This window comes from Pongo abelii, chromosome 3 (genome assembly GCF_028885655.2).
Source record: "Pongo abelii isolate AG06213 chromosome 3, NHGRI_mPonAbe1-v2.0_pri, whole genome shotgun sequence".
NCBI lineage: Eukaryota > Metazoa > Chordata > Mammalia > Primates > Hominidae > Pongo > Pongo abelii.
Window position 1 is genome coordinate 140,300,907 of NC_071988.2, and position 26,541 is coordinate 140,327,447.

The 26,541-nt window shown below is 37.9% G+C and overlaps 2 protein-coding genes across 6 annotated transcripts in view; both read right to left on the reverse strand.

The window, feature by feature from the left end:
• LOC112133113 (uncharacterized) overlaps nucleotides 1-26,541 on the reverse strand; it is a 63,509-nt gene that overhangs the window by 9,402 nt on the left and 27,566 nt on the right. For 2 of the 5 annotated variants that reach the window (XR_010139773.1, XM_054554402.2), the window contains exon 6: nucleotides 12,571-16,901. The exons of the other annotated variants lie outside the window; for them this stretch is intronic. Coding sequence is in view for 1 of the 2 variants with exons in the window: in XM_054554402.2 (XP_054410377.1) it covers nucleotides 16,844-16,901 (58 nt within the window). In the remaining variant the exon portion in view is untranslated. Of the gene's footprint in view, nucleotides 1-12,570; nucleotides 16,902-26,541 lie in introns of those variants that run through there. 5 annotated transcript variants of the gene reach the window in all.
• Nucleotides 22,582-23,082, reverse strand: LOC100443000 (NADH dehydrogenase [ubiquinone] iron-sulfur protein 5-like). Its single transcript, XM_009240276.3, has one exon. It carries the CDS (start codon nucleotides 22,968-22,970, stop codon nucleotides 22,659-22,661), a length of 312 nt encoding a protein of 103 aa, XP_009238551.1. The 5' UTR covers nucleotides 22,971-23,082; the 3' UTR covers nucleotides 22,582-22,658.

Here is a 26,541-nt window from a genome sequence, read left to right on the forward strand (position 1 = left end):
TTCTGTCAAAAATGCACAAATCATGAGAAATCAGACAAAACCAATTTGGGGGACTTTCTACAAAGTAACTTTTCAAAAGTAACAAGAGCATGAAAGAGAAAGACAGGAAATGTTTCAGACTGAAGGGATCTAAAAAAGCATGTCAACTAAATGTGTCATGTGATCCTGGATTAGATCTAGGACCTATGATGGACATCATTGGACGATTGGTAAAATTTGAATGGGGCCTATGGATTAGACGGTAATTTACAATGCTAATTTCCTGGTCCTAGTGTGATTTTGTAGTAGATTGTCCTTGTATACACGAAACAAACACTGAAATATTAAGAGATAACATGGTATAATATCTGCAACTTATTCTCAAATGGCTCAGAAATATTATCAGAGGATCTGGGTGATAAAAACAAAGGGGAAACTTTTGTTTGAGATGTCAAAACACGTATCTATATAATTTATGATTTCAAAAGGTAACCACAATGGAAGCTGATATTTAGGACTGAATGAAAATGAATTTACTTATGCAAATTTGTAGAATATAGCTATGATGGTAGTTGAAAGCAATTATAGCACTTGAAATACTTATATTAGAAAAAAATATATGTGTCATTTGTGACAACATGGATGAACCTGGAGGACATAAGTTAGGTGAAATAATTCAGGTTCAGAAAGATAAATGCCACATGATCCCATCTGTGAAATATGAAAAAGTGAAACCTCATCAGAACAAGGTGTAAAATGGTGATTACCAGACTTGGGAATAAGGGAACTGGGGAGATGTTGATCAAAGGACACAAAATTTCAGTTGGACAGGAGGAATAAATTCAAGAGACCTATAAAAAATAGCACATCATGGTGACTGCAGTTAATAACAATATATTGTGTATTTGAAATGTGCTGCCGGGAGCGATGGCTCACACCTATAATCCCAGTCCTTTGGGAGGCCAAGGTGGGCAGATCATTTAAGGTCAGGAGTTCGAGACCAGCCTGGCCAACATGGTGAAACCCCTCTCTACTAAAAATACAAAAATTAGCCAGGCATGGTGGTGCATGCCTGTAATCCCAGCTACTTGGGAGGCTGAGGCAGGAGAATTGCTTGAACCCAGGAGGTGGAGTTTGCAGTGAGCTGAGATTGCACCACTGCACTCCAGCTTGGGCAACAAAGCAAGATTCTGTCTCAAAAATAAATAAATAAATAAATACATACATAAATACATAAACAAGAAATTTGCTAAGAGAGTAAATTTTGTGTTCTCACCACAAGAAAATAAGTATGTGAGGTAATTCATATGCTAAATAGCTTGAATTTGCCATTTCACAATGTATGCATATACCAAAACATCATGTTGTATACCATAACCACACAATTTTTATTTGTCAATTAAAATAAATCAACGAACTTTTTAAAAGAAAATAAGAATATAAATAGGACAAAATGATATTATGTACTTCCCAGTAATGTCATTTGAGAAAGACATTATATCATCATTGTAATATTTTTGGCAAAAATATTTCAACTGATTCTAATCATGAGGAAACAATCAGACGAATTGAAACTGTGGGACATTCTATCAAACACCTGGCCCAAATGCTTCAAAAATGTCATTCTCATGGAAGTCAAAGAAAAATAACAAAAACAAACACAGAACACTCCTAGAATAAAAGCTAGAGAAACTCATGATCTAAATGCAATGCCTGTCTGGTCCTTGTTTTGCCCTGGATTTTTTTTAAAAAGCTATAAATGTCAATGCTATTATTTAGACAATTGGGGACATCTGAACATAACATAACAGTATTACATAGTATTAACTGTATAGCTTGTGATAATATTATATTTATGTAGAATAGTATTTTTTTTCTCAAGAGGTGATGTGTCATGACATCAGCAATGATAAACGGACAATAAATCTGACAAATGTTAATACTTGGAAAATCTAGGGGATGAGTACTCTGATAGTTGGATGTTCATCGTATTGTGAGGTTATTTTCAATGTTTCTTGAGGTTTTACATTTAAGAAGCATTTGTTAAGCACTATGTGCTGGAAATACAAATAAACAAGACCCTTCCCCAAGGAAATCCAAGTTTTATGGAAGATGTGACATGATGAAATTGCTGTAGTGTATGCTGATAGGTGCATGAATACAGACGTTAAAAAATACACATTGAATGGAGAGTAAATTTTGTTAATAAAAACATCAGAAATAAAGCTTAGAAAATTAAAATTCTCATATGCTATAGTCCACAGATAATTATTGTTAACATTTATGTATGTTCTTTCTTTCCTCTCCCTTCCTCTCCCTTCTCTTGCTCTCTACCCCTGGGAGATGGGAGTACTAAATGGAAGTCACATGGAATTTTCAGTTCTGTTCTCTGATTTTTTCACTCATTATATCATTGCAGAGTATTTTCCTTGCCATTAACATTTCTTTGAAATTTCCATTTTGGCTGCACAATATTTAATTATACTCCCCCATTGTTGAAGATTTTTACCATTTCCAAATATTCTCTATTATAAATGATTATAATAAGGAAATGATTAATAAAAAAGGGGTTTGGATAGCAAGAGAAAATGCTGGTCATAGTATGAAAGTAAATAAATTTTTAATATATTCCTTTTGATATATTCCTTTCACTCATTTTATAACAGGAGATGCTACCCCTTATCTAATTTTCCAGTTAGTTTATATAATGATTTTGCTGAATTAGCTCATGGTGGTATTTTATATTGAAGTAACAATATGGCAATATCAGGTTATATGTTAATACTAAGTATTTGTAATGTGAAATTATAATTCTTCATTTGATTTTTCTACTTCTGAAAGAAGTTTTAATATAAAATGCAATTTAAAGGAAACACTTTATTATATTAAAAATAATTTTCCTTATTTAATATCCCTCTCCCTTTAACCTTCCCCCTTAAACTTCTCTGTGGATTTTATTATCTCTTGAAATGAAAATGTCTTTGGGCATTTATATATCTGAAAGATAAAATGCCTAACACACTAACAGTTAAAGATAATTTTTCACCTACTCTGTTGAGGAAAAAAATTCAGTGTTGGGTTTTTTTGTTTTTGTTTGTGAGACAAAGTCTTGTTCTGTTGCCCAGGCTAGAGCACAGTGGGGTGATCATGGCTCACCGCAGCCTCAGCCTCTTGGGCTCAAACAATCCTCCCACGTCAGCCTCTCAAGTAGCTGGGACCACAGGCACACACCATCACATTCAGCTATTTCTTTCTTTTTTGTGTGTGTGTACACTGGTCTCCCTATGTTGGCCAGACTGGTCTCAAACTCCTGGCCTCCAAAAGTGTTGCCACTACAGGTGTGAGCCATTGCACTGGGCTACAGTGTTGTTTGGAGAAATTTAAAGGGGAAAGGCACTCTCACATACCATTTATGGGAGTGTAATTTGATATAACTTTTTTGTAGGATAATATATTTAAAATGCTAATATGCATAACCATGTTCTTATCCTTATTTTAAGGTTTTAAAAACATATACAGACAACTTTTAATTGTCCTTGGGAGAGAGAGACTAATATAGAGACTAATATAGCTAACGGAAACATTAAAATCCACTGACAGTCACTTTACACAGGCACTTCAGTGCCCTCTTTCCTCAAAGATTTTTTTAAATCCTCTAATAAATAGCAAAATGATGGACAACATGATCCCCTGCTTTCCTCTATCTCCAGACTACTCTTGGCAGATGTATCAGTGATTAGTGAAATAGCTAAATAGCCACAGTGAGACAAAGTAAAGGCCAAATGCTCGTATAATCCCCAAACAGGACAGGTAGCCACTGAATAATTAAGGTTTGACTATGCAGTAGATATAAATTATGCCTAACAAATCCCTTCTGCTCAGCCCTTTCATTATATAGTACAAAATGGATTGTATAGAGTAAGTCTTTCCACAAATGTTTCATAGCAGAGGATGTTTCAATGAGGATTCTAAATTAGTTAAATGGTCTAAGTACAGAGGAGACAAAAAGGATAATTAGAAACATGCTAAATGGTTGGCCAGTACTAAAGTCTCTAATACCTCTTCGGAGACTCCTTTATGTTATCTCTATTCCTATAAAGAAATGGTAATAAATCAAATAGATTATATCCACAGAAGGCATTTTACAATCATACAAGTGTCCCTAAATGGCAACTTAATTGGAAATAAATAAAAACTTTACCTTATACGGTTATAACCCACAATTTTCTTAATGAGCAGAGCTGCCTATTGGGTTTTTATAGCTAGTCTTTCCCACTTTCAAACTCTGAAGACATGAAATGTTCTTTTTGTTATAGCCCAGAAGCTTTTTTGTATTCTAAATGTACCCAAAATATTTTTATTTGAGTGTCTGTGCACACTGTGTATCTCAACACAAATGTGACGGGTCCTCCAATGATGGGTCAGGAAGCTTGGAAAGTAAAGTTACCTTATGTGCTAAGATCTATTTCTTCCAACGTTTGACAGTTGTTTACCTTTAAGATCTTAAAAGGTTAAGTGAAGCATCAGTATTGTCCTCTCGATGTTACTCTTTATATTTAGATTAATGTCTTTTATATTGAAATGCAATTGCCACTTATTTTATCAATATCATAGAGTCTGAAAATACTTCTTTTTCTCCTTAATCTATTATTGTATTATTTTACTTGTTATACTAAAATGCAACTCCTTGATTTAGTGTTATTTATGCACTTTTGTAATGTAATCAATTACATCCAATCCATAAGTAGCAGCAGGATTATTGACAACATTCAGCACAAGCAATGAGGTTGATTTTTAGATTTTAGACACTTGGTTGGCTGCTAAATAAAAACAGCAGTTTTGGCCAGGTGCAGTGGCTCACACTTATAATCCCAGCACTTTGGGAAGCCGAGGTGGGAGTTTGAGACCAGCATGGGATCAGGAGTTTGAGACCAGCCTGGCAAACATGGAGAAAACCCGTCTCTACTAAAAATACAAAAATTAGCCAGGTTGGGTGATAAGTGCCTGTAATCCCACCTACTCTGGAGGCTGAGGCAGGAAAATGGCTTGAACCTGTGAGGCAGAGGTTGCAGTGAACCTAGATTGTGCCACAGCACTCCAGCCTGGGCTACAAAGTGAGATTCTGTGAAAAAATAAATACAAATTAAAAAAAAAAAAAACAGCAGTTCTAAATTACCAAGTTAATGATTTATCCTTTTAACTCATTTCCTTTTATTTCACTAGGTCTAGTTTTTTTATTTTTTAAAAATAATTAATTAATTATTTTTTTTAAAAATAGAGACAGGCGTCTCATTGCCCAGGCTGGTCTCAAACTCCTAGAGTCAAGAGATCCTCCCACCTTGGCCTCCCAAAGTGCTGGGATTACAGGTGTGAGCCACCATGCCTGGCCTAGGTCCAGTTTTATTTATTTATTTTTCTTAAAAATTGATCATGCTATATTATCTTTGCTCTCCTGTTGGTAGACTCAAGATAAAAATACAACAAACATTTAATGAGAGTCAACTACTCATCTTGCCTAGGGTAGGAAAAACTTAATGAAGTTCAGTTCTGGAAATGCCATTATAAAGTGGAAATGTGTGAAACAGACTCTGTTCCAATTGGTAGATACAATATTATAAGTGGATTATTAATGATTCATCAAAGAACTTGGCATTTAAAAATATAGAAATGTATTATGAATATCTAACAATTAAAAAATTTATCTCAAACCCATAAAATTGAGCTGTAAATTATGAAATTATAGATTAGATTGCTAGAAGGTACTTGTCGATGAATCTAATTTAATATCTTCATTTTACAAATGAGGAAACCAAGGTGCAGATAAGTTAAATAATTTTTTTTTTTTTTTGAGACAGAGTCACACTCTGTCACCCAGGCTGGAGTGTAGTGGCACGATCTTAGCTCACTGCAACCACTGCCTCCTGGGTTCAAGCGATTCTCCTGCCTCAGCCTCCCAAGTAGCTGGGATTACAAGTGCATGCCACCACACTCAGCTAATTTTTTGTATTTTTAGTACAGATGGGGTTTCGCCATGATGGCCAGGCTGGTCTCGAACTCCTGACTCAAGTGATCCACCCGCCTCAGCCTCCCAAAGTGCTGGGATTACAGGCATGAGCCACTGCACCTGGCCCAAGTTAAATAATTCTAATCAAAATCATACAATTATACTGCAGCAAAGATGGGGCTACAAACTAACATATCAAACTCTCAGTTTGATGCTCATTTTAGTGCCGCATACTGAACTCCTTATATGAGTAGTGTATATGTGTAGTCCAAAATCCATTAGCCTCAAAAATGAATGGAAGAATCTATAAATAAGTAGACGCTGATTCTAAAGATGCCCTATAACACAGTAATTATTATATTACTAAAGCATATTAGTAATTATTTTGATTACTAACATCTTAAAATTTCTTTTCTCTTTCTTTCTCTCCCTTCCTTTCTTCCTTCCCTTCCCTTTCCTTCCTTCCTTCGTTCCTTTCTTCCTTCCTTCCTTTTTCTTTTTCTTTTCTCTTTTCTTTCTCCTTCCTTCCTTCCTTTCTCTCTCTCTTTCTCTCTCTGTCTCTTTCTTTCTGTCTCTCTCTCTCTTTCTTTCCTTTTTAGAGACAGAGTCTTGCTTTGTCACCCAGGATGGAGTACGCTGACACAATCTGCTCATTGTAACCTTCAACTCCTGGGCTCAATTGATCATCTTGTCTCAGCCTTCCAAGTAGCTAGGACTACAGGTGCACACCACCACACCCAGCTAAATTAAAAAAAGAAAATTGTAGAGATGAGGTTTCACTATGTTGCCCAGACTGGTCTTCAATTCCTGGCCTCAGGTGATCCTCCCACCTCAGGCTCCCAAAGTGCTTGAATTAAAGGCATAAGATACCGTGTCTAGGCTCGTCTTAAAATTTAAAACTACTTCTTTCTCAGTAATCTCCTTGGAGCAAGGTGTAATACATTTTTCAGCCAATCATTTCTTTTTCACAATAATAGCCTTTGCAACATCTTAGCAGAATCAACAAATATTTATTGAGCATCTTTTATTTTTGAACCAGGGACCGTTCTAGGCAGTTGGGATGCAGTGGTTGAACCAGACAGAGAAGGTTCCTGTTATTACAGAGCTTACATTCTAATATGTGTGCATGCACACGTTTGTGTGTGTGTACATGCATGTAGTAGTCATAGGGAGCAAACAAAATGAAATGAGAAAATATCACTGATATTGTTTCGATGCTTGTCCCCTCCAAATGTCGTGTTGAAATGTGTTCCCCGATGTTGCAGCTTGGAGCCTACTGGAAGGTGTTTGGGTCATGAGGGTGGATCTCTTATGAATGGCTTGGTGCCCTCCCCATGGTAATTAGTGATGTCACATTCTATTAGTTCACACGAGAGCTGGTTGTTTAAAAGAGTCTGGCATCTCCTCCTCTCTCTCTTGCTCCCTCTCTTGCCATGTGATATACTGGCTGCCCGTTTGCCTTCTGCCATGATCGCAAGCTTCCTGAAGCTTTGCCAGAAGCTGAGCACATGCTGGTGTCATGCTTGTACAGCCCGCAGAACAGTGAGCCAAATAAACTTCTTTTTATAAATTACCCAGTCTAAGGTATTCCTTTATAGTGATGCAAAATGGGCTAATGGAATCACAAAGTAATAAAGGCTCTGAGGAATAAAAGGATGATGGAGAATAACTGCAGGCTACTCTAGTGTGGAAAATAAAGGTTTCTTGAGGAATTGAATACTAAAGAAAAGAATGACTGTAATCCCAGCACTTTAAGAGGCTGAGGTGAGAGGATCACTTGAGGCCAGGAGTTCAAAACCAGCTGGGTAACATAGTGAGACCCCTGTCTCTATAAAATAAATAAATAAATAAATAAATAAATAAATAAATAATTGGGCTGGGCATGGTCACTCACGCCTGTAATCCCAGCAATTTGGGAGGCCAAGGCAGGTGGATCACCTGAGGTTGGGAGTTCGAGACCAGCCTGATCAACATGGAGAAACCCCATGTCTACTAAAAATACTAAATTAGCCAGGTGTGGTGGTACATGCCTGTAATCCCAGCTACTTGGGAGGCTGAGGCAGGAGAATCACTTGAACCTGGGAGGCGGAGGTTGCAGTGAGCCAAGATCACGCCATTGCACTCCAGCCTGGGTAAAAAGAGCGAAACTCTGTCTCAATAAATAAATAAATAAGCCGGGCATGGTGGTGCAAACCTGTAGTCCTAGCTACTCGGGAGGCTGAGGTAGGAGGACCACTTGTGCCCAGGAGTTTAAAGTTAAAGTGAGCTATGATCATGCTACTGCACTCCAGCCTGGGTGACAAAGTGAGACACTGTCAAAGAAAGAGAGAAAGAGAAAAAAAGAAGGAAAGAAAGAAAAGAAAGAAAGAAAGAAAGGGAAAGAAAGAAAGAGAAAGAAGGAAGGAAGGAAGGAAAGAGAGAGAGAGAAAGAAAGGAAGAAAGAAAGAGAAAGAAAGAAAGAAAGAAAGAAAGAAAGAAAGAAAGAAAGAAGACAACTAGAAAATAGCTGTTAAAGAACACCCCAAGCAAAGGTGAAAGCTAGTGTAAAGGTAGGGAATAAAGTTGGCCCACTCAAGAAACAGTAAAAACAAAAAGAAATAATACTGATTAAAACAGAGATAAATAAAATAGAATAGGCCAGGAATGATGGGTCATGCTTAATCCCAACACTTTAGGAGGCTGAGGTGGGAGGATTGCTTGAACCCAGGAGTTTGAGACCAGCCTGGGCAACATAGACCCCTGTCTCTATAAAGAAATAAGTAAATAAAAATTAGCTGGGTGTTGGGTGTGGTGGCACATACTTGTGATCCCAGCTTCTTGAGAGGCTAAGGTGGGAGAATTGGTTGAGCCCAAAAGGTCGAGGCTGCAGTGAACCATGATCATGCCACTGTACTCCAGCCTGGGTGACAGAGCAAGACTCAGTCTCAAATAAACAAACAAATAAACATAAATAAATAAATAAAATAAGAATATAGAAAGACAATAGAGAAAATAAATAAAACCCAAAGTTGTTTCTTCAGAAAGATTAACAAAATGACAAACGATTAGAGTGACAAAGAAAAAAACAGAGAAGACTCAAATTACTAAAATCAGAAATGAAAATGGAGGCATACCAATTTTACAGAAATAAAGAGATTATAAAAGAATGAAACATGAAGACTGAAACACAAAGAAATAGAAAATCTGAATAGACTCATCACTAGTAAGAAGATTGAATTAGTAATCAAAAACCTCAAACAACAACAAAAAAAGCCCTGAACCTGAAGTTTGCCACCTCCACTGGCAAATTCTATTAAACATTTAAAGAAGAACCAACAACAATCCTTCTTCAGCTCTTCCAAAAAAACTAAAGAAACATCTTCTAACTCATTCTATGAGGCCAACAACCCTCTAATACCAAAGCCAGACAAAAACTACAAGAAAAGTACAGACCAATATCCCTTATGAACACTGATGCAAAAATTATCAACAAAATACTAGCAAACAGAATTCAACAGCATATTAAAAGGATTATACACCATGACCAAGTAGAATTTATTCCTAGAATGCAAGGATGGTTCAACATATGAGAATTAATTAACATAATTAATTAACATTAATTATTTAACATTAATTCACATTAACAGAATGAAGGAGAAAACCCACATGATCATCTTAATTGATGCAGAAAAAAGCATCTTACAAAATTTAATACCCTTTCATGATAAAAATGTACAACAAACCAGAAATAGAAAAAAAACTACCTCCATGTAAAAACTATATATGAAAAACCCACAGCTAACGTAATACTCAGTTTGCCTTTTCATGGGAGTAGTTTTGAATGAAGTTTTAAAACAAATAAGATTTTCCCAATATTGTTCTATTCCACTTGCATTCTGTTGGTCAAAGCTCATCAAACATACAACCCTGATCCAAAGGGAGGGAGCTGAAAATTTACATGACAAAGGATGTGGATACAGGGGTATAAAAAGTTGTGGGGATCTGGCAATATATCACATCCATCCTCATGTTTGTAATGGATTTTTTTTTTTCAGGCCACACACCATATATTCAGCATATTTTCACCAATTGTATTCCAATTTCTTTTTGGTGAACTATTTCTTCCCCAGTGTATGCACTCTTGGTAAATTAAGCTATTTTGTGCTCCTGTGTAATCTAAGCTAGGGGTGGCAGAGCAGGACCAGAACTAGGTTAAGGCAAGTGAAGTTCTTAGGGTGCAAAATTTAAGGAGCACATGTATTTATATAACATTGAGTGTATTAATCGTTTTTTTATTTTTTTTTTTCTGAGACAGAGTCTCACTCTGTCACCCAGGCTGGAGTGCAGTGGCACCATCTCGGCCCACTGCAACCTCCACCTCCCGAGTTCAAGCCATTTTCCTGCCTCAGCCTCCCGAGTAGCTGGGATTACAGGTGTGCGACAGCATGAGTGGTTAATTTTTGTATTTTTAGTAGAGATGGGGTTTCACCATGTTGCCCAGGCTGGTTTTGAACTCCTGACCTCAAATGATCTGCCCACCTCAGCCTCCCAAAGTGCTGGGATTACAGGCGTGAGCCATCACACCCTGCCAGTATTAGTCTATTTTCACACTGCTATAAAGAAATACCCAAGACTGGGTAATTTATAAAGGAAAGAGGTTTAAATGACTCACAGTTCTGCATGGCTGGGGAGGCCTCAGGAAACTTACAATCATGGCAGAAGGTGTAGGGAAAGCAAGGCATGTCTTACACAGCGGCAGGAGAGAAGAGAGCAGGGGGGAATCTGCCAAAAACTTTTTAAAACCACCAGATCTCATCAGAACTCATTCACTATCACAAGCACAGCATGGGGTAAACTGCCCCCATAATCCAATCATCTCCCACCAGGTCCCTCCCTTGTCACGTGGGGATTACAATTCAAGATGAGATTTGGGTGGGGACACAGAAACAAACTTTATCTCTGCAAGTGTCTCCTTAAATTTTGCACCTTAGGCAATACACTTGCCTCATCCTAGTCTTTGCTCTGGTCCCCAGCATTCACTCTCTTCTTCCATTTTTTAGCAGTAGAATATTTTCAAGTTTTAGTTTGGAGACCACATTTCTAACTTTACTTCCAGATCTGTGTATGTGTGTCTAGCATTCAGGAAACGGGAAATGAACAGAAATATTATATTCAACTTCTAGGTGGCAGCATCTTTTAAAAGAATTAAGCTGCTTATCCACTAAGCTCTGTATCCCCGGTTCATGTGAGCCGTCTATGGTTATCTGGCTAGTCGACAGTCCATAAGGGATGACAGTACAATGAAACAAAAGGGACCACGTGGTCTTTGAATGACATTGTGGGACAGATTATCTGCCTTGAACTATAATCTGGAGTGTTACATGAGAGATAAATAAATTTATATTTATTCTTGATCCACTGTATTTTGGAGTGTTCATCGCTTTAAAACACAAAGTCAATCAGTCTTTTGGGTTTTTAATCTTAAGCTCAGTGAAACCAAGACAGAAAAAGCAGTTGGAGCTAATTCCAGTAGCAGCATATTGACAAGAGATTTTAGGGATTTCTGTAGCCTGGACAATCTACACTAGAGCTATATTTCAACTCCTGTTCAATCTTGAACCTGTTTTAGAAATGTTTCATTAATTTTGTGACTTCTCTGTTATCTTTTCTACAAATACAATTTGCTGAATTTTGCCAGAATTAACTGTGTTACCTGTAACAATAATCACATTCATACTTTCCCATATTTTGGAATATTTTCTAATGATAGATTTGCTAGCGTTGGGATTATTGAGTCAACATTCTTGACAGTTTTTCTAGACTTTGATATAAATACCTGTCTATGTGATTCCAGAGGCCAAACTAAATAAAAAAAAAATATTCTTTATACTTGCAGGAGATGACAAAAGTAAAGTAATTGCTTTCTTTACAAGGTAGGTATTTTAGAAAAAGAAAAAGGAATAACTTTTTTCCATATGACCTTCTGTGATAATGTGTGGCTATTGCTGTAATTGTGCCAATGAGATAATTATGCCTAGGTCCTTTAGTAAAGGCAACATGCTAACATTAAACTTTAGGTATACAATAGCTTTATACCAAAGACACAGCTTGGTATGTGTATAGTATGTAGTTTGACTGTGTTGTGAGAGGAGGGAAAGAGTCTGAAAAGGGAAGGCTAGAGTGAAAAAGACACGTGGAGAAAAGAGATATAATAAAAATGTGCAGGGCATTGGTATATTAACTGGTTCACCTCCTAGTGAATCAGAAAGCAACGCTTTGGTTGTAAGGACGACTAATGTTAACGATTCTTTGCCTATTGTTTACAATCTAACTTGTAGTTCCTTTTATAAATGAAAAGAAAAATTCTGTGATTGTATATTCAATTACTCTGCTTTGGAGGTCCAGTACCAAAAATGAACACAGTTGTGGGTTTTAATAAACATTTGTTTAGAATCCATCCCATTCCTGGCCGGGTGCGGTGGCTCATGCCTGTAATCCCAAAGTGCTGGGATTACAGGCACGAGCCACCGCACCCGGCCCTCATTATTTATTTGTAGACTTGCCCCTCTAAAAAAGAAACTGAACAGTTTATCTTTGAATTGCTGAGAATTCTTACTTTTCAAAAATTTAGATTACATATTATTCACTATCCAAGGGTAATTTTTATGATGTGGGAGGTTTAATTTACTTATTAAAAATTAGCAAATGAAGTCTGTGTTAAATGAAAAACAGGTTTGTGACTTTCCATGAAGGTCAGGGCAACCACATTTTGAAATCATTAGCAATGCTACTTGGTTTAGAGAGTTAGTTTATCGCACATTTTTAAGGCAAAACTCTTTAATTTACTTGGGAAAAAAAAGACATTTTTCCCCTGAGATTCATATTTCTTTCCTGCGCAGATTTAGCCAAGGAATTGACACATTAAAATTTTAAAAGGATAATAAAAACATGACACTTGAAAGTTTTCAAAACTTGGCTTATTTACAAATTTTTCAATATTTTATTATACATTATTTCTGTTCTATTAAATCTGAAAACAAAGAATCTTCACTGTTTATTCAAGTAATATTCACTCATTCAAATAAGACACATTTTTAATTTCCTTAATTTTTTTTTTTTTTTTTTTTGAGACAGAGTCTCACTCTGTCACCCAGGCTGGAGTGCAGTGTCGTGATCTCAGCTCACTGCAACCCCTGCCTCCTGGGTTCAAGCAATTCTCCTGCCTCAGCCTCCCAAGTAGCTGGGACTACAGGCATGCGGCACCACACTGGCTAATTTTTGTATTTTTACTAGAGATGGGGTTTCACCATGTTGGCCAGGCTGGTCTCAAACTCCTGACCTCAGTTGATCTGCCTGCCTCGGCCTCCCAAAATGCTGGGATTACAGGCGTTAGCCACTGCATCTGGCCAAATAAGACACATTTATTGAGCACCTTCTACGTACCAGGGAGTGAATAAAGCAGAGAATGAAAGAAATGTCCTGCTCTCATGGTACTTATAGTCTAGTGAAATATGCATACAATAAATATGAAGACATATACATATAAGCCAGGTGGTGATAAATGTTATGAAGAAAAATAACGCCAGGCAAAGGGACAGCAAGCAACAGAGGTGACTGCTATTTTATATAGATTGTCCAGGATCTTCACTCTTATGGTTTATAATCTCATTTTGGAGATCAACGTAATTTAAGGGTCTTGCTAATAATTCCAATGCCCAGGTCCTACAAAGATTCTACCATATATAATATATAATACATGCACACACACAAATCTTTTAGAAAAGACAGTATTCAGCCAGGTGTGGTGGTATATGTCTGTAATCCCAGCTACTTGGGAGGCTGAGGCAGGAGGATCACTTGAGCCCAGGAATTCCAGGCTGTAGTGAGCTATGACTACACTCCACTGTACTCCAGCCTGCACTGCACTGTACTGTACTGTACTGTACTGCACTGTACTCCAGCCTGCACTGTATGACTGCACTGTACTCCAGCCTGGATAACAGAGTGAGACCCTATCTCACTATCTCAAAAAAAGCAAAAAAAGGGCTGGGTACATTGGCTCAATGCCTGTAATGCCAGCACTATGGGAGGCCAAGTCTAGAGGACTGCTTGAACCCAGGAGTTCGAGACCAGCCTGGGCAACATAGCAAGATCCCGTCTCTACAAAAAATAAAAAGTAAAAAAATTAGCTGGGCATGGTAGTACATACCTGTGCTCCCAGCTATTTAGGACGGTAAGGTGGGATGATTGCTTGATCCCAGGAGGTTGAGGCTGCACTGAGCCATGTTTGCACTGCTGCACTCCAGCCTGGGTGACAGAGTTAGAGTCTGTCTCCAAAAAAAAAAAGCTAAAACAAAAAGAAAATATTAATACTTGACCTGATGATTAATTATATATCTAAGCACAGTGTTATTTGGCAATATAAGAACTATGAAATATGAGGCTAAGTGAATATGGTTTAATTTTTGAGATACTGAAAATCCTTTATTTATAAGCAAATTGTGTTTTTAAAAGTTCATTTGTAAATATGTATTTGGATCTATGAACATTTTCCCATAGAAACAATATTAAGTATAAGGATGTATATCCAAGTTTATTATTTACCTGAAATGCTGTTAATAGCAATTGAAGAAATAATAGAAAATAATATTGTTTCTGATTATAGTCTTTAAACAAGTGGAGTATCTATACAAAAGAATCAGATTTTTTTCCTAGGGGATAACACTGAAAAAGATTGAGTTCATTTAGTGGAAAACAGAGAGAGAGAAAAAAAGAAAGAGACTGTTGAGGGGACTTAGGGATTTTTAAGGTCTTTAGAGGTTGCTGGGATCATTCGTTATGTCTAATTGCTTTTTATATTGCTTATTCCTCTATTTTTGAGAAATCATGTTATTTAACACTATTCATATTAAATCATGATTGAAGCTGATTTTTTTCTCTTTTCACAAATCTAATTAAGAATAGAGGCAAAAAGAGAGTAAGTTTTTTTTGTTTTTTTTGTTTTTTGGCTTAGAAATAATCAAAAAAGAAAAATAAAGTTTATTTATAAGAATATTACAGGCTGGGCATGGTGGCTCACACCCTGTAGTCCCAGTGATAGGTGAAGCCAGCTGGACTGCCTGGGTAGAATGGGGACTTGGAGAACTTTTCTGTCTAGCTAAAGGATTGTAAACACACCAATCAGTGCTCTGTGTCTAGCTAAAGGATTGTAAACGCACCAATCAGCACTCTGTAAAAATGCACCAATCAGCACTCTGTGCCTAGCTAAAGGATTGTAAATGCACCAATCAGCACTCTGTAAAATGGACCAATCAGCACTCTGTAAAATGGACCAATCAGCAGGACGTGGGTGGAGCCAAATAAGGGAATAAAAGCTGGCCACCCCAGCCAGCAGCCACAACCTGCCCGTGTCCTCTTCCACGTTGTGGAAGCTTTGTCCTTTTGCTCTTCATGATAAATCTTGCTGCTGCTCACTCTTTGGGTCCGCACTACCTTTATGTGCTGTAACACTCACCGCAAAGGTCTGCAGCTTCACTCCTCAAGTCAGTGACACCACGAACCCACCAGAAGAAAGAAACTCTGGACACATCTGAAGGAACAAACTCTGGACACACCATCTTTAAGAGCTGTAACACTCACTGTGAGGGTCCGTGCCTTCGTTCTTGAAGTCACTGAGACCAAGAACCCACAAGAAGGAATAAATTCTGGACACACCAGCACTTTGGGAGGCTGAGCTTGGTGAATCCTTTGAGCCTAGGAGTTCAAGAGCAATCTTGCCAACATGGCAAAACCCCATCTCTACAAAAAATACAAAAGTTTAGCTAGGTATGGTGGTGTGCTCCTGTAGTTCCAGCTACTCAGGAGGCTGAGGTGGGAGGTTGAGGCTACAGTCAGCTGTGAGGTTGCTTGAGCCTGGGAGGTCGAGGCTACAGTGAGCTGTGGCTGTGCCATAGCACTCCAGCCTAGGTGTTACTCAAATCCTGCTTCAATGCAATATTACAATGCAATATTGAAGCACAATTTGAAATAATGAAGAGTTGAAAAGAAACTTAACATCCGCTAGTAGGAAAATAAGAAAGAAATTTAGACTTAGAATATATTGAAAAAGCCACTAAAGAGAATGGTTCTGAAGAATATGTAATGAAGAAGGAAGAAAACAAAATATGTTTACTGCAAAAGAAAAGGAGAAAAAGCTGGTGACAAGAATGTCTGATTCCATACAGATTTTTCTAGAAGCTTTTAAACCAAAAAACTTCAAGTGTTATTTCTAGGTGATAAAATAACTGGTAGTTTAAAGCTTTTTCTCTATATTTTTTAGATTTCTAAAATGAACATTATTGATTTTATAATTTTAAACATACTTTTCTTAGTAATAGTAATAAATGCAACTCATACTTTTCTGAGTATGAGTTGCATAGGAAAAGTAAATAAGAAAAGGATTTACAGTAACTATACTAAAACTATATATAAACTATATATAAATATATAAACTATATTTTAATGAATCTATATGAAGAAGAATATTTCTAAGAAGAAAGCAACTGAAAAGAAAATTTTCATTTACCTCATTCTTTTTTAAATGAAAGAAACAGCGTGGGGGTAAAGATTCTGTTGACAGAAAATCATGCTGGCCCCAGATTTCAGGACTTTTGTAACAGATCTCTGTACTAAATTACCTCTATTGAACTACCTTGTGAGGGCTCTATTTTTCTGACTGGATGCTGATTAACAGTAGTATTTTTCTTCTAAGTAGTACTCCTGAATAACAAAAATTAGATGTGCAAAATCATTCTACATATTGCATACCGAGCACTTTTCTCTCTCTGTCTTCTGTGTGTTCGAGCATAGTCAGCACACTCCTTTGTGCAACGTGTGCCCCTCTCATCTTCCACCAGCTATCCTCAGCCAGAAACCAGGTGGCTCTGGCCATGAGTAAAATCTGGATTGGGATCAAAAAAGGGGTTTAAATCCTTTTTTTGGATTAGCAGAATCCAAAGATTTTATGGAAGCAGAATCCTTGCTTAAAATATTGTTTTAAAAATTCAAAAAACAAGTAGTATATTCCAGAACATAGCGCCTATTCTGACATGCTATTTATTGCCAGTGTAATAGATCATCAGGACCATCTAATCTAGGGTCTGTGTTTCCTCCAGGCAGCAAATTTTTTTTTACTGGTGCTCTGACCTTAAATGAATCTCACTATATTGCAGGAATCATCAGATAATTCTCATGAATGTCCTTGTTTTTAAAGTTTTTTAAAATGAGCCTTAAAAAGCAGCAGGCCAGGCAGCTCACTCTGGTAATCCCAGTGTTCTGGGAGGTCAAGGCAGGAGAATCGCCTTAGCTCAGGAGTTTGAAATCATAATGAGACCTGTGACTGTGTGACTGTACCACTGCACTCCACTTTAGACAACAGAGTAAGACCCTGTCTCTATTTAAAAAAAAAAAAAAGCAGCAGCAAACTTTTTTTTCCCTGTGGGTGAGTTTTCTAAAAAATGTCAAAGACTGAATAGATTGTTTTGTTCAAAATATTGAAACTGAAACGTAGTTTCCCTGTAACTATTTCTCTTATTATCCTTTTAAATTAAAAAGAAAAGCAATACAATAGTAAGAAATTGTTACAGTAAAGATAAAAGTTTTAAGGCGCCCTCCTTCATTCTGTTCCACAAGTACATAAAGGACTAAATGTTTCCCTTTGTGGACCAGTGTTAAGAGAGCTAGGATTCAAAGCCACTCATGCATCTAAAAAATTCCTGCTTCGAAGTTATTTGATATTTCCTTTTATGCCTTGGGTGGTAAAATTTCAACAATTACATGAATGTTAAAGTGATGTAGAACAAGATACAATAATTTCTAAAACTGATACAAAAAAGAAGCGTGCTTAGTGACCTTGCATCTTTGAACTAAAGTGGAACAATAAACGGCCTGGTCCCAGCAAATGCAAGCAGGAGAACCTCCTCCACCACCATTGAATGTTGATCTATGGAAAACACAGACAGAGGTTTGAAAAAGGCAGGCTGGAGACTCACTGTCTCATCGGAGCTGCTGTGGATTATTTTAGAATTTTCACTTTTTACAATTTCCCTCGGGGTTTCCCTAACTGTAATGCACTAAAGATTAAGCTGATTGTATCAGTGGCAAAACATTGCTTTATTTGTATAATTAAGTTACCAAATTTGCAGATTTTCAAAGAGCTATTGTCTTCATGCAGTCACATCTTTAGTTGAGGCTTCCAGAAAACAGTATTTTCCTATTTTAAATGCCTGTGAGGTAGGCATATTACTATTCTGATTTTATGGAAGAGGCTTAGAGTGGGTCAGTGACTTGTCTAAGGTTCCATGGTAGGTGACAGAGACAGGATCTGATCCAGAACTGACTCTAAAACCTTTGGTGTCTTTACACCTAGGACTTGCTGCCTCACTTTGGATGCTTACACTTTTTCACCATTATAATCCAAGTTACAATCAAAATATTTTTAGTAACATGTTTGATTATTTATCCTCAGAAGAAATTCCTGCAACAGAAGTATCATTCAGAAAGCCCTCACCTCTTAGTACACCGAAAGAGATCAGAGCCTGGTTCAAATCTTGACCTCCAAAGCTAAGCTGCTTGTACTTAGAGCTTCACTAGCTGTACATCCTTGGATTAGTTAATTCATCTGAGTTCCCCATCTATATGATAGAGTTAATATGAATACTTAACTAGGATTATTGAGAAAACCAAATGAGTTAATACATTTAAAGTCTGGCACATAGTTGGTTATAACTATGTCACCAAATTACCCTTGAGACAGTTGATATGCATTTGCACTCCCTAATAGCAAGTGTTTTTATTATGTTAAGCCACTAAAATGTTGCATTTGAATTTACTTCTCTGGCTCATACGACCTCAGGTGTGCATGCCCAATTTCTGACCTGTTTCTGGTTCTTAGGTTCCTAACTCTTGTCCCAAAAAGCCTCCTTCTTTTAATGTTCTCAGAGCTCATCACTCTTTACCATTCTAAAACTACCACCCCCTGCCCATAGCCTTCCATCACAGTTGTACAGATTGTCTGCAATAAGGCCTTGAATGGTTTTCAGGCTTTTGATCAGTTTCTGCCCTCTGAAGACCTTAGAGCAGTCTGCAGGATGTCTTCAGTTTTAGTCTTGTCACAGAGTTCACTGATTTCCCCAAATCAGCAGTGACCCCCAAAGGTTCCGTCTGTAACCAGGTGTACTAGGCTTCATTTTGCATTTATCTGGCACTTATTTAGTATGTGTTTACTGAGTATCTCTTACGTGCTAGCACTGTGCTAAGTGTTGGGAATAGAGAATGAGGTAAGCATAGTCCCATTCTTCCAGGAGCTTGCAATGTAGTCTAACCATGTCCCCACCATTGTCTTTAACATGTCAGTTAGCTGTAATTCTAGGGAAGGAAGCAATCTTTGGAGTACACAGACAATGCACCAGGATATAACGTTGCTCCTTGAGGCTCCAAAAGGAACCTGAATTCCATAAAGCCATTCCAGGCTAGAGGTGGAATGATAGGTTCACAATAACATTCCTCTGTCCTCAACCTGTTTAAAAGCCTCCGACATTTCCTCACATTTCCAGAGGCCTTCTCATTTGTTCTCATGGCCTCAGACATCTCACTGATTATATCTTGCCCTCTCCTCATCCTCTGGTTTAGTGCCCTGAGGAAGCTATCCCTAAGCCCTGAAAGGAGAAGTCCGACTGTATTCCTGCTGAAGTTGTAGAAATCACTCTTCCATCACTTTACTGATAAACTCTGATATCTGGATTTCAAACATTAATGAAATTAGGTTTTCATTTGCTGGTTGGTTACTGGGAAGAGTTTTTCATATCCATTCACTGTCCTCTCTCCCCAGAACTTACATGTGGGTCTGTGTGGCTGGCATGAATCCCAACTGGGAGCCCCACTCCACCTCACAATTCTCTCTCCTGGCAGGCCTCAGCAAGACCTTGAGATATGCCCAGACGTGTCTGAGTTCTAGTGTGAGCCTAGTTTATTCTGAAACTAGGAACTTTGCTCTACATGTTTATAAAAATGACTGTACGTTAAAAACTTTGTAGGAATAATTATGCCAGATTCTTAAAGGAATTGTGTTGGGTGTAGTGGTATTATGTGTGAAATTTGTCCTTATTTTCTACATTTTCTAATGTTGTGTCATGTAATTATGGCTTTTATCATGCAAAAAAAAAAAATGTATAGCCATACCAAAGAAAGGCTTTCTGCTTCTGGAAAATCATGCCCTCTCTGGCAAGGCTTCAGCTGTTCTGGGCAGATGTGAGTCTGTATTCTAGGGTTGGGGCTTGCACAATATTGGTGATCCAGCCCATCTGTTACAGGCTGAGGTTTTGGATAGAACTCCAATTGTTCTAGTGAGGAAAAGGACTGCTAGACAGGGAAACAGAGGTAGAAAACCAACTTTACATGTTCTGGGCATGTATCTCTGATGAAGGAAACCAAAATATTCCTCTCTAAAATACTGGGGATTGTTGAGCTAAAATTAAGGTTGAAAGGCAGGAGTACACTGTGCCCCTCCCCTCTGCCTTTCGCACCTGAAGATGGGCTCCTTTGTTTATCAGCTCAGAAACAGAACTCAGAGATACTGGTGCCAGAGGATTTAGGAGCAGACTTTCCTTTTCCCATAAATTTACCTTTCCACATTTTTTTGCCTTTTGGAAACGTGAACATACTCTTTTCTATTACATCATGTTTAGCCTGAAGCTGCCTCCTTACATATTTTAAGTTCAGCCTAAAGGTTTCTCTGTACGTAGCCAACTATAACTTACATGGAGGTGTACACAGACTAAAGCCTATGCTTGTGCAGTTACTGAGTTTTGGTCAAAGGGGGCCAACTGTTGAAACCATATTCAATAAAGTAAATGCCAAGCTGTAACCAACCCAGCTGTTTCCTATTGCACTTCCATTTTCTGTATGTCACTTTCCTTTTCTGTCTGTAAATCTTCTTCCACCACATGGTTGCACTGGAGTCTCCCCGGCTCAGGAGGCTGCCTGATATGCGAATTGTTCTTTGAACAATTAAACTCTGCTAAATTTAATTTGGCTAAGATTTTTCTTTTAACATTTCTTTGTCTTGTCACTACATAGGATTTATGGGCCATTGTTAAAATACCATTTCAGCAGGCCCCTAAAACACTACCTTGAAAGATAAATGTTTGCCCTGAGGCCTCTCCCACGTAATGGGTACAAGTGTTAGTAAACTTCTGCTTATTTTTCTTTTGTTAATCTGACTTCAGGAGAGTGTCTCAACCAAGAGCCTAAGAAAAAGAAAAGAAATTCTGTTTTCTCCCCTACAATAGCATGCCAAGTACTAGGTCAATTAGCAAAAGAAGTAATTCCAACTCTCATCAGCCAGTGGGATGTATTTCTTGACTGGTTAAGAGTGGCTTGGGACTTGCTAGTGGTAACTTTTAGAGACTCTAGCCTGTGGGAAGAGTCTCATTTTCACTCTTGAATAAGAAGCCCTAGTTATTTCCTGATCCCTTTACAACTCAACCTCGAACACAGAGACAAAAGCACTGGAAAGCACAGTGTTTGCTGAGTTTCCCTGTCCTCTGAACATGTTTTAAGCCATCTTTCAACGGTTTCTTTGTCAGAAAAAGTAATTTTTATTATTTTTTTGAAACAGGATTTTGCTTTGTCACCCAGGCTGGAGTGCAGTGGCACAATCACGGCTCACTGCAGCCTCACCCTCCCAAGTTCAAGTGATCCTCCCACCTCAGCCTCCCAAGTAGCTGGGATTACAGGCGCACACCACCATGCCCAGCTGATTTTTGTGTTTTTTTTGTTTTGTTTTTTGTTTTTTGTTTTGTAGAAATAGAGGCTTGCCATGTTGCCCAGGCTGGTCTCAAACTCCTGGGCTCAAGTGATCCTCCCGCCTTGGCCTCTCAAAGTCTGGGATTAGGTATGAGCCATTGTGCCTGGCCCAGAAAAAAAATTCTTATTTACTCCAGTCTAATTTTTTTCATTTTAATGTCCCCTCTATTTACCTGTACTAGAACTTCAGACAAGAAATAAGGATACTACTAGCAGCCTGTGCTAAATGTGGTAGTAGGATGACTTGATAATTTTACTATATTTTAGAATGATCCACAGTTACAGTGTTTTTAATATGTCTATTATCTCATTTATGTTGGAATAGGAAAGACTATACCAAACATCTTAAAGGGACTGTGTTGGGAGTAGTGGTATTATGTGTGAAATTTATGCTTCTTTTATAAATTTTCTAATTTTATAAATTATTATCTAATTTATATATTAAGCCTTTATCATTTATATCAATTTTTTTCTTTTTATGAACAGTAGCTATATATGTTAATTTCATATGAGTCATTTCATTTATTTCTTTTTTCTGTTTGTAACTTTCCCAGTCTATGCAGATTGTTTTGAAATTCTGAAAAATTAACATAATTATAAAGTAAAACCTAATTATTGCAGAAAAGTTAATAAATGCAGAACAACATTAACAATTTAAATAATTCATAATTCTACCACAATGGAAAATCATTTATATATTTGTGCATCATTCAGTTTAGTGTTGTTTTTTTTTTTTAGGATGGAGCAATCCTTTATTTTTACACACTTTGACAAGGAGGTTTTCTGTAAACAACCTTTCCAGTGGAGAACAGAGAACATGAAATCAGCCCCCAGACATCAGCAGCTGCTCTGCTCAGGGCTGAGGCTCCCCCTTGCCCACATGGTGAGGTGGAGGGGTGCACTTCCTTTCCTTTATCAGCTTATCCTGCTGCTTCCTCACACGTCTCATGGTTTTCTGCCTAAGTATACTCTCTACGAAATCATCATATTCTATCTTGCACTCTTTCTCTGCCCAGATACTACTGATTCCATGTGCACTTTCTATCCACTCTTTTTCAAAAGTATGACATCGATCAGGAATCTTGTAGGGCTGTTCAGCACTTTGGATTGTCAACCATCGATCTACGTTAAGGCCGAACCTTTTCTGCACGTCCAAGAAAGGCATGGTGATCTGATGCTCACAGCCTTGTCTCTTCTCTAATTTAGTGGTTTTTAAAAATCACAATATAATTACTGGATTTACGGCTAAGCAAGGCTCAGCACGCTCGCCATGCTCATAACATTCTTCTAAGTGATTTCTTTCACCTAAATTACTCTCCTGCTACTGTATGACCTGCTTGTTGGCTAGATTTGTTTGGTCAGAATAGGTACTGCCCTCAAAAGCGAGGGGGTAGGCATAATAATGGTCCCTTCATAGATCTCCACATCTGAATCCCTGGAACCTGTTAATATGTTATGTTACATGCAAAGGGGAATTAAGATTGCAGACAGAATTAAGGTTGCTGATCAGTTGACAGATTATCCTGGATTATCCAGGTAGATTCGATGTATCCACAAGGTTCCTTAAAAGTGGAAGGGAGAGGCCAAAAATGAGATTCAGAAAGAGATATGACGCTGAAAGCAGGGTCAGACAGTTGCTGTGTTGCTGGCTTTGGAGTTGGAGAAGGGGAGCCATGAGTCAAGGGATGCGGGTGACTTCTAGCAGTTGAAAAGGCAAAGAAACAGATTTTCTCCTATGGCCTCCAGAAAGGAATGCTGCCCTGTTCACACCTCAATTTTAGCAGAGAGAGCCCCATGTGAGACTTCTGAACTACAGAATTGTAGTTGTTTTAAACCACTAAGTTTGTCGTAATTTGTTACGGCAGTAATGGGAAATTGAATTCCTTCCTTCCTTCTACTCTCTCAAAAAGTAAGGGCTCCTCAATGCCAGGCACTGTATTAGGTGCTGGGGCATTATGCTAGATGCAAGAAACAGCAGTGAAGGAACTAACAGAAGGAAACAGAGCAGAGAAAAAAAGAATTAATGCCACCCTTAATTCCACAGTTTAGCAATCTATCGGAATAGCTGCAGCCTCTCTGCCTCTTGCTTTACTGTAAGAAGAGAGTTTTCTACATAGCCCACATTTCTTTACATCTTTTGAGAAGAAGCACCTGACTGCCTTTGTTCAAGACTGTATTTTCAAGGATGTTTCTAGGGCAGACATCAGAATATACAGAACAACAAGTAAAATATAGGACAGAAAAAAATGACATTGATATAATGGCAAAAAAAAAATAAATTTCACAATGGAATATTCATTTTATATGTATAAAAGCAAGTTAGGTGGGGCGCGGTAATCCCAGGACTTTGTGAGGCCAAGGTGGGTGGATCACTTGAGGTCAGGAGCTTGAGACCAGTCTGGTCAACATGGTGAAACCCTGTCACTAGTAAAAATACAAAAATTAGCCAGGCATGGTGGTGCATGCTTGTAATCCCAGCTACTTGGGAGGCTGAAGTGGGAGGATTGCTTAAATCCAGGAAGTGTAGGTTGCAGTGAGCTGAGATCACGCCACTGCACTCCAGCCTGGGCAACAGAGCAAGACTCCATCTCAAAATAAATAAATAAATAAATAAATAAATAAATAAAATAAATAGAAGCAAGTTAGATGAATTTAAAATCTTGATTATAAAATGTGAGAACAAGTTTAGTAAAGATAAAAATAGGAAAAACTAGAAATGTTAACTAAGCTATTGTATTAGTCTATTCTCATGCTGCTAACAAAAACATAGCTGAGACTGGATAATTTATAAAGGAAAGAGGTTTAATTGACTCACAGTTCAGCATGGCTGGGGAGGCCTCAGGAAATTTACAATCATGGTGGAAGGCCAAGGGAAAGCAAGGCACCTTCTTTACAAGGCAGCAGGAAGGAGAAATCCAAGCAGGGGAAATGGCAGACACTTATAAAACCATCACATCTGTGAGACTCACTCATTATTATGACAGCAACATGAGGGAACCTCTCCCATGATTCAATTACCTCTACCAGGTTCTGCCCTTGACATGTGGGTATTATGGGGATTATAATTCGAGGTGAGATTTGGGTGGGGACACAGGGCCAAACCATATCAGAAAGTTGAGGAATTATCTGGTTTCTGGAGTTTGCTCTGAAAATACTTTCTGGTTGGAAAACCAAGTAGAATGCAAGTTTATATATTGTGATTATATTTCTATTTAATATTTCTTCAGAGCTAAAATATTGGCATTGAAATGATGGGATCAAAACTGAAGAAGTATGTGTTTTACAACAGCAAGAAAAATACCTAACGAAAATACTTGGGTAAAACTTTTGAAATGTCATACTGAAATTATGACTTCTCATGTATTTGATAAATTACTTTTAAACAAAGTAATTCCTGAAGCACTGAAAGAAGCAATGCTTTGATGTTTGACTGTGTTTATTTATCTACTTTCAGATGTAAAATCTGTAAGTTTTCAGAGAAATAATCATTGAAAGATATCAAGTAATAAACATCTACCAAATAAAGCAGAAAAGAATTTTAGAGTGCTTTTTGTTTCTTTACATTGATTCCACAAGTGTGATGTTCATCTGATTTCCTTTCACGTGTTCCTACATCAGTAAGTGAAATAAAACAGTTCAGAACATTTACTCTAGTTTATTTAAACAAAAGATTTGCAAATATAAACTTAAGCTTAAAAGGCATTTTTCCTTATTTATCCAGGAAATTTATGCATTCTTAAAATTTTCCCCATGATCATCATAGGAAACAAAAGAAATAAAAAATCACATGAAGTTCCACCATCCCGAGATAAACACTATTATATTTTGCACATTTCCTTCTAGTTTTTTGGGATCATATATTTTATATGGCATCATATAGCAAAATACAATACACAACCTGATTTTTCACTATAAAAGTAGTATATTCTATTGTAGAAAATTTAGAAAAATTGTAACATAGATAAAAAACTTTAAAATACATAATTGGGTTAATGACTTAAGTCAAATTTACTATCAACTATGAAAAGTTCGGTGGGTGGGTTCCAAGATGGCTGAATAGGAACAGCTCCAGTCTACAGCTCCCAACATGAGTGATGCATAAGACGGGTGATTTCTGCATTTCCAACTGAGGTACCGGGTTCATCTAACTGGGGCTTGTCAGACAGAGGGTGCAGGACAGTGGGTGCAGTGCACCGAGCGTGAGCTGAAGCAGGGTGAGGCATTGCCTCACCCGGGAAGCACAAGGGGGCAGGGAATTCCCTTTCCTAGCCAAGTAAAGCTGTGACAGAAGGCACCGGGAAAATCGGGTGACTCCCACCCTAATACTGGGCTTTTCCAGTGGTCTTAGCAAATGGCACACCAGAAGATTGTATCCCGTGCCTGGCTCAGAGGGTCCCATGCCCACTGAGCCTTGCTCATTGCTAGCACAGCAGTCTGAGATCAAACTGCAAGGTGGCAGCCAGGCTGGGGGAGGGATGACCACCATAGCTGAGGCTTGCTTAGGTAAACAAAGCAGCCGGGAAGCTCGAACTGGATGGAGCCCACCACAGCTCAAGGAGGCCTGCCTGCCTCTGTAGACTCCACCTCTGGAGGCAGGGCATAGCCAAACAAAAGGCAGCAGAAACCTCTGCAGACTTAAATGTCCCTGTCTGACAGCTTTGAAGAGAGTAGTGGTTCTCCCAGTATGGAGTTTGAGATCTGAGAACAGACAGACTGCCTCCTCAAGTGGGTCCCTG

Excerpts from the sequence above, each read along its gene's own strand:
- LOC100443000 (XM_009240276.3), bottom strand. The coding sequence starts at position 22,970 with ATGCCTTTCTTGGACGTGCAGAAAAGGTTCGGCCTTAACGTAGATCGA.